An 8926-nucleotide genomic window follows, 5' to 3' on the forward strand; every position below is an offset into this window, starting at 1 on the left:
TGGCTCTGACGCAGCAAAAGCTACAGAAGAAGAAGAAAAGAAGAGAAGAATGTTGCTGATATGCTAGGGTATATGGTTGGATATAGTATATAAAGAATGGTGGGAAGGTGTTGCAGCAGCAACAGCGCAAGCAGGAGAGACAAAATTGAAGATAGCTATCGGGAAAAAAAGTTTTGCTACTTTAATTAGTAGTTTGATTCTGCTATTATTACCATTTTGGAATTGAGCTGTGACATTCAAAAATGCTGTTTTTCTTTTTTGCCGGTTTCTATTTGGGGGTATTTAACTTGTTAAAGCTTCTATCATCTAAAAAAATTAAGTTGACTGTTCATTGGTGGTATTGTTACGGCCCATAACCATTAATCGGATTTCGTACAAATGATCTTTGTTATTTTCTTCACTGGGTGAGAACCAGTTTTTAACTTTTTTTTGCCATTTGGCTTCTTCATGGTAAAATCTTTTGATCATGGAATCGCCTATTTCAAATTCATTCTCAGTTAGGTTTAGATTTCTATTATTGGTATTGGTACTAGTATTGATATTGTTAATAGTATTTCTTTGTCCCATTCTAGCTCCTAGATTTGGAATCAATGTATTCTTTAAATTATTGATATTATGGTTGTTAATATCTTCATTTGTATCACAGAATAATAAATTTCTGAATTGATTGTTAGAGGTATATTTCAAATATTTGGCACTTGGAGAGGTTAGCTTGTTGTTTTTGGATTTTTGGGATGACAACAAATTGAATTCTGGTCCCGATACACTAGAAATTCGACACTTTGAATTTTGTGGGGTTCTGATTCTAATTTCATTGTTTGCTCCCAAACTTATCGAAATTGGCGTTTGAGATCTCGAGGGCATGCTTTCAAAACTACTATTAATCTCATCATCATCAAATACATCATCATAATCTTCTTCTTCATAATTGCCATCGATTGCCAAATCGTTAATATTTTTAAATGGATCATTTTGAAAATCTTCTTGTCTGTTTAAATTGATCCAGCATAATCTATCGGAATCAAAATACATATTGCCTTCTATTTGAAGTCCTTCAATTGAATCCATCTTTTTCTTATTCATAGTACTTAGATTAATATCGGTTATCGTTCTTTGACTATTATTATAATAATTATTATTCCCCTTATTTAAAAAGGTAATTAATGCTGGATGTTTTATATTAATTGTATCAAATCGCTTCAATTCGACTTTATTTCCTTCCCATTTAAATTCAATTGGATTATATCTCATTTTGGTTCCATTAAAACCAATAATTACTCTTTGTTGAGTTGGGACATTCAATGGTTTTATTAAACAGGGATTCTTGTTTGGGCTTTTATTGGGACTTTTGTTTCTTTTAATAGGTTTCAAGGTTTCACCTTTAAGGTTATTAAATGATGCTTGATTTTTCAATTGAGAATATGAAGAAGACGACGACGATGATGAGATATTGCTATGTTTTTTTGATCGATGTTTTTGTTTTTTTTTATGTTTTTTATATTTTGTTGGAAGTTCTTCATCTATCTCCATATATTTTTTCAATTCTAATAATTTGGCTTCATTTGATTGCTTAAATAAATTTGGTCTCAAAGTGAGATTATTATCACCAGAATTGAATGTGACTAAAAACTGATCTTCATCATATGGATTAACAGTTAAATCTTCAAATTTGTCCAATTCATGCCCATTTCCGAAATTTTTATTTTTTTTGGGCTTCTTCAAGATTTTTTTCTTAAATTTTCTAGTATTTTTGATTGGTGAAGAAATATCAATTTTGATATTTTTGAATGTTTCGTCATTAGAATCATAATTGAGATTATTTATCATCAAATTATTATTAATTAGAAAACCACCATTTGATCTTTTTAGATAGTTTATAGATCTTTGAGATGGATCATCATAATTTGAAATGTTATTGTAATTAGTTTTTAAGGAAGGCATGGATTTTTTAGTCCTAAGTTTTGGTTGGGATTTTTGAATTTGATTTTGTTGTTGGGATTTCTCAAAGTTGTTAAAATTAAATTCGTTTAATTTTCTTTGAGCTCTGGAGACATCAATATCCGAGTTCAGTTGATGTTTATAGAAGGACAGTTTGTTAGAGGGTACATCTGGATTTTGTTTTAAATTTAAATTTGATTTTGTTGATCTAATTGTTTTATTAGTATTGCTAGTATTATTATTATTATTATTATTATTATTATTATTATTATTATTATTATTATTATTATTATTATTTGAGATTAAATTAGTTTTTGAATTTTTGAAATTATTTTGATAATTCAATTTAGTTGGAGAATTTAATTTTATTCTATCGCCTTGAGAGTTTTTAAAAACTACGTTGTTATTAATTTTATGGTTATTGATATCAAAGATATCAAAATCTTCAAAGCCATCAGTCAAATTTTCATCGCTATCGATAACAGTTTCGAATTCTTCAGCAGAGTATTCTGAGCCAAGATTATAGTAGTTTGAGTTGAAATTATTATTCTTATGGTTATGGCTATGGTTGTGATCATGGCTATGATCATGGCTATGACTGTAATTATTATTATCACTATTATTGGTAGCAGTAGTAGTGATATTATTAGTAATATTAGTATTTAAATTTTGAGATAGAAATCTTAAATTTTTTTTAACAGAGGTGAAATTTTTATTTAAATTTGAGTATTTTTTATAATATTCTCTTTCTTCTAGTTCTGCCTGAATTTTAGCTCTTTGAAGTCTCTTTTTTAATAGATCATTAAAATTCAAATTTTGGTTATTTATATCTAGTTCTATTCCAGTAATATAATCAGCAGAATCTAATTCAGATTCTGAATAAGTCGATGTGGATAAAGTGGATGAGGAGTTGCTAGTGTTGAGAGAAGCAGTTGAGTTTGAAGGGGATAAATGGATGGAGTCATCGTATTGTATATTTGAAGATTTTTTGAAAAATTGAATCTCATTGTTGTTGTTGCTGAAATCTTTATAATTGTTGCTGTTATAATCGTTATATTTATTATAATTGCTATGATTGGCGTTGTTAGTGTTTTGAATGTTTCCATTTAAGGTATTTATGTTTAAAAAATCGGGTTGCTGACTCAGGCTGTTGACTCTAATTGTATTGTTAAGAACAAGCTGGTCAGGAAATTCTATCCCATCTTCTATATCACTTTCAAATTGATCGTTATTAGTGGTGTTAGTGGTATCGTTGTTGTTGATGTTGATGTTGAGTAAATCTTCACTTGATTTGGTGATATTTGAAAATTTCGTTTTCTTTATTGTAAAATCGTCGATTAGATCAGTCTCATCAAAACCATCGATGAATTTTGATTTGTCGCTGTTGGTAATTGTTTTATTATCATTTTCGTTGTCATTGTCATTTTCGATATCATTGTAATTGTCGATATTAGGATTAGTAAAATTTTGTGTTTTGTTTTTAGTGGTTTGATTTTGTTTGAAACTAAAATTACTGATTTGTGAGCCATTGTTTGATAAATTTGAGGGATAACCGAATTTTGGGAAAATTTTTGAAAATTTTTTTGTTGTCAACAACCTGTTGATCTTGTGATTTGATTGTTTTAAGTCTTCTAATTGCAATTTTTTAATTGTGTCGTCGTTATTAAGGTCGTCGGTGAAGGATGAGGAGACAAAAGTGTTAGTTGTGTTGGAGCTGGAGGACTTTGCAGAGAAAACAGAGGAGCCTAAAGCAGTATCAATATCGCTGAAAGCTTCATCCCAATTTTCGTCTTCTTTTGATTCTTGCAATTGATTTAAACCGGAAGAGTTGATAATTCCCTGAAGCATAATTCTACTGGTGAAATACTAGGAATAATGGTCCATAAGAACAGGCAGGCTTTATATGAGAGACGAAAAAGTGCTACGGATCAAAAACGATGTATTGTTGCACTGAGGTAGAGGCAAGTTGAAGTAGCCAAACAAAACAGTTTTTTTGGATTTTGTTGATCTGTGTTTTTATTTATCTTTTTCCAGAGCGGGAACACGCCAGCGGCGTGGGCGCAATGTTGCTGTGCGTGAAAAAGCGTGTGTGTGCATGTTACGAGCCACCAGTGTGGGAGAGTCTGGTTATGGAAGGATCACGAGAGCGATCACGAGGAGTGAGAAGGGGCGAGAAGGGGGAGAAGGGGGAGGCAGCGCAGACAGCACAGGCAGCAAACCAAAGTGCTTTTGAGGCTGTTGGAATGTTGAGGAGTGGGTTTCCATTAAGACTTTCCTTTGGCTTTCTTTGGCTTTCTTTGGCTTTCTTTGGCTTTCTTTGGCTTCTTGTGGTTTCCCCTAAGCTTCCATTTGGGTGTGTGTGGCAGTGATGAGCCTCCAGAAGCTGGATATCCAAAATTGCTTTTATTTTTTAGATATACAGAACATTGTCCGATGATGAGTTAATTGGCAACTAAAGGGATTTCGGATTTGTATTGCGATCAAAAGCAAGAGAGAAGGTAGTGGAAACGAATTGAATGACAGTTGTTATGGTTTATGGTTCACTGAGACTGATTGTGATCTATGACCAGTGTTTTATTTTTAAAAAATCGTTTTTGCTTTGTTTTCGAATTATGTAATTGTAATTATAGTGGATTGCAATTGATCGCAGTTAATTGTAATTGTGATCATTTTTGTAATCATACTTGCAACTGTTCAGTTTGAATACAGTTCGTCGTTTATGGCTCAATTGTCTGTGGATAGCTAGTGCTAAGTAATAGTGTGGTAGCAAAAACTTGAATGGACCTTGGTTATAGAAGATTATTGCCAATAACTGTTCATACAGACACCCATGACTATAATTGTAATTAAATTCATGATTCAGATTATAATTAGAAAAAAGTGAATAATTTAAATTTCTTGAATTAATGACTTTGTTCAATTTTTTGTAAAGATAAGTAGCACTTTATTTAACAGTGCAGGGAAACTGTTTTTTATCAATTGATTAGAAATTATTAGTAAAAACTAATAATAATTAATAACAGGAAAAGAGAATAAAACACATCAAAATATAACAAAATAAAACATTAAAAAATGGACAATTTTGGTAATCAATTACATCACTGATCTAATGAATTCAATCTAAATCATAACCGATATACTATACAGTTTATTAATTTTAGATTAATTCCTAATTTAATTGCAATTTAATATTAAATTTAACTGCAATTTAACTGCAATTTAATTGCGATTTCATTTCAGTTCATTTCCTTTCAATTTCAACTGCCTTTGTTATTAGATTAAGTATATTGAGTATATTAGGAATAATAAATGACTAACTAATTTATTTAACTTACTTATTAACTAACCGATTATGTAATCAGTCAACGCTATAATACTTTAGCCGATACTAAATATTACTAAATAATAATACAACAGCAATTAGTAAATTATTGTAAATTATTGTAAATTATAAACAAAATAAAATTTATAATAAAGCTCAATTGAACTTTTAAAAGTATTAAAATGATTAGGAATACTAAAAACCTCTAAATTGTAATTTAAAAATTACAATTTATGGTTAATATTTACAAATCACGATAAGCAGGATAAGGGATAAAGATCAAGGATAAACACCCAAAAATATGTTATAACCAAACCAATAAATTAATAAAAACATAGTCCTGAATTTGTATTCTTATTCTTATCCTTATCCTTATCCTTATTCTTACTAGATATATATTGTGGATTGCAAAAATTGGTACCCATTTCAATGCCCTTAGTTATTTACTGTTGTTGATATCGTTTTTTGAGGCAAAATTTTATTTTTTCCTTTTCTTTTATACAATTCTTATTTAAAGATCTTATCCATAATTCCTGCTCATTTTTTACTCAACTCTTATTCAATTTTTTGGATTTCAATCTGATTAGCACTGAATTACCAATAAAAAGTAGTTTGGCATTATGATAATATAACAATATGTAGTATTTTTGTATTAAAGTAGTATCAGTAACATCAATAGGCTGATATGTCGTCAAATTTGGTGCCTGAAAAAGAAAATAAGTTTAAATCTATAAATCACCTCAATTGGAATTTTGCAATTAAAAAAAGAGAATGAACTAAAATACCAATCAATTTGAATTCAATTCATAAATCTATAAATCAATAAACTGATTAACGAATTAATAAATGATACCATATTATCTATAAAATTACAAAAGAAAAAAAAAAGAAAAAAAAAAATGGACTTATAATTATATTATATTATCTCGTTATTATAAATTTATAATATCTTTCAATTAATGTATATATTAAAGAATAAAATAAAATTTAAATTAAAAACAAAACAAAACATAATAAAAAAATACTCTAAGAAAAATGAGGATAAAAAATCATAAGATAAAAGTTATCAAACTAATAAAATTGTTTTATGATGTTTTCAATTGATTTAAATTTGGTTTTTAAACTATCTGTGAAATGGTTTTAAAATGTTTTCTAAAGACTTTTAACCAGTTTACTAGTTGAGAGTTAACAGGTAATTGGAAACTTTATCGATAGCTCCTTGGTCATAAAGATCGATACTTGCTCTACAATTACAAAAAAGTATTACATCTGTAAAAAATTGTATTTTCTATGTTTTGCAAACCAATTGCTGCTCAACACTTCAATAGAATAACTACCTGGTAGAGCTGTTTTGAATATATTGCTCTATCCTGTTGTTCTATCACCAGCTCTGGCATCCCGCGATAACAGTCAATAGTTCTGGTGCACAAAAAACGATTTGCAGCTCATTTACAGAGCATTCTTGCCGCGAACTCTAACTGTTTTACGCAAGACATGCGTTTTTATGCGTTAGACCGCGACTTGCCTTCGCTGACAGCGACAATAACGCATATGGTCACCGTTAACAGGATGATGTGCATATACACACACATCCTGCAGTATGATGTACTGCTCTCATTTGCCTATTCAGGAACGGCGCTTCTACCGGGATGTCGATAAGAGCCACTCCCACTAGCGCAGGTCTATGTGTGCTCTTCTATTATATACTCGAGTGAGCACCTTCCAAACAGCTATTGAGAGCTGTTTTTTTGCTGTTTGCAAAGCACCTATTTGTATCACAGCTATTGTTGTTTTTTTTCTCCAAAACCACTAGCCACTAGGGTTGCTCTTTTATTTGTCTTGATGCAAAGGCTCTTTGGTATTCCATAGTATTTCATTACAATTTTATCACTGGCAACCTACTTTTATCATTTCACTTTCAGTTTTTTAAAGTTATCCAACTTGTTGAACTTGAATTTGTTGTGACTGTTTTTCTTTTTATGGTGCTTTCTGATTTCTTCTTACTTTATCTTAACAAAACCATAAATTGATATTTCCGTAATGAAAAAGGATTTCACATATTTTTTTTTCTTCATACACTATCTCGTTGGTTAGGTTGGATAACCTTGTGAATCTTATGTACTATCAGTCTGATTTTTTTGCTCTTGTATCATTAATTGAGCGCAATTGGTAATTGAATGCGTGAACAGAAATTTTAAGAATTCCCTAGACTAAAAACTATTCAACCTGATATTTGACAATAATATACCAAAATACAATAAAATAAAATATAATAAAATTGTGTAATTATCTGTGCAACACTCTAACACTTAATTGAATTGAATTTCTTTGCAATTTCAACTCAAATAGCTACATCTATTTATGGCAATTGCAATGAATCAAAAACCAGAAAGAAAAAGAATTTGAAATTGCTTTATTTGTTTTCGTCTCCCTTCTTGTCATTCTTCATTTAGTCCACAAAACTTGTTCATAATTTCACTTATTTATTTCATTTACTTTTTTTTCTTTATTTTTTCATTCATTCTTCTCGTATGAAAAATTCAACTGAAATTGCCCAATAAACTTTTAAAAGATATTTGGTATTTCCTTATTTCTCTCCTGTTTTAGGTTTTGAGCGCAATTTTGTCCGCGCGGAGTTTAAAAAAACAAGACAAAAAGAAACAACAATCTAATAAGCAGCTAAAAAAAAAGTAAAAAAGTAAAAAAGTAAAAAATAAATCCTTTGTGATCGGGACACTTGATTTCTTAAACAAAAAAAAGAAAAAAAAAACTGTAATAAAAAAGCGAAGTCTGTCTCATTTAATCCGGGTTTAAAAGCTTTACCCCAATATTTTTTTTGTTCAATACTTTTCATTACAATGTAGATAAAAAATTATATAGTTCAATTCAATTCAATGACGATAGTGATAATAATAGTGATAGCAAGTATCATCGCTATATCTCAACTCAATTGATCGATAACTATTGTAGCTCACTAATCAATTCAATCAAAAGAATTAAAAACGACCTTGTTAAACAAACTGCAAATTAAGTAAAAACTTCCAACAAGCTTGATTTTAGATCAGGTTTTTTTCTTCTATTTTCTCTAATCAAAAAAAAAAAGAAAAAAAAGAAACCAAGTCTCCAGAAACAATTCTTTGAATCTTTTAGTACCAGTGATTTAATTGAAAAAAAAAATTTGATAAAAACATAAAACAGATTTTTTGTCAAATCATAAGCTTTTATTTAATTCAATTTAATGTATATCCGTTATTTTGATGTCTTAAATTTGTTGAGAAAAAAAAAGTAATGAAACTAATAAAACTGGATATAGTGAAATCCTAAATCATGCTTTTGAATCAGTTTTATAATGGTATTACTAAATTTCGATCACTGATTGAGAATCGAGAATAAAAAGTTGGCAATTAGAAATTAGAAATTGGAAATTGGAAATTGGAAATTGGAAATTGGAAATTGGAAATTACTAATAAATGAATAATAATTGAATATTAGCTGAATACTGGTTTAATCATATAATTTGACCATCTCTAGTTAATGAATCAATGCTGTTGATTGTTCATTATTATGGTTTTCTGTTAACCAGTAAAAAAAAAAAAGAAAAGAAAAAAAAAGAATAATAAAAACGAAAAAAAAAAAAAAAAAAAAAAAAAAAAAAAAAAAAAAAAA

At 29.1% G+C, this 8926-nt stretch overlaps 1 protein-coding gene across 1 annotated transcript; it reads right to left on the minus strand.

The window, feature by feature from the left end:
• Positions 1 to 315: 315 nt before the first annotated feature.
• ASCRUDRAFT_70444 (uncharacterized protein) lies at positions 316 to 3786 on the minus strand (the record flags this gene model as incomplete). The annotated part of the gene is made up of 1 exon (XM_020191797.1): positions 316 to 3786. One exon carries the CDS (start codon positions 3784 to 3786, stop codon positions 316 to 318), a length of 3471 nt encoding a protein of 1156 aa, XP_020047552.1.
• Between the last annotated feature and the right edge of the window lie 5140 nt (positions 3787 to 8926).

This window comes from Ascoidea rubescens, assembly GCF_001661345.1.
Source record: "Ascoidea rubescens DSM 1968 unplaced genomic scaffold ASCRUscaffold_6, whole genome shotgun sequence".
NCBI classification, from domain to species: Eukaryota; Fungi; Ascomycota; class Saccharomycetes; order Ascoideales; family Ascoideaceae; genus Ascoidea; species Ascoidea rubescens.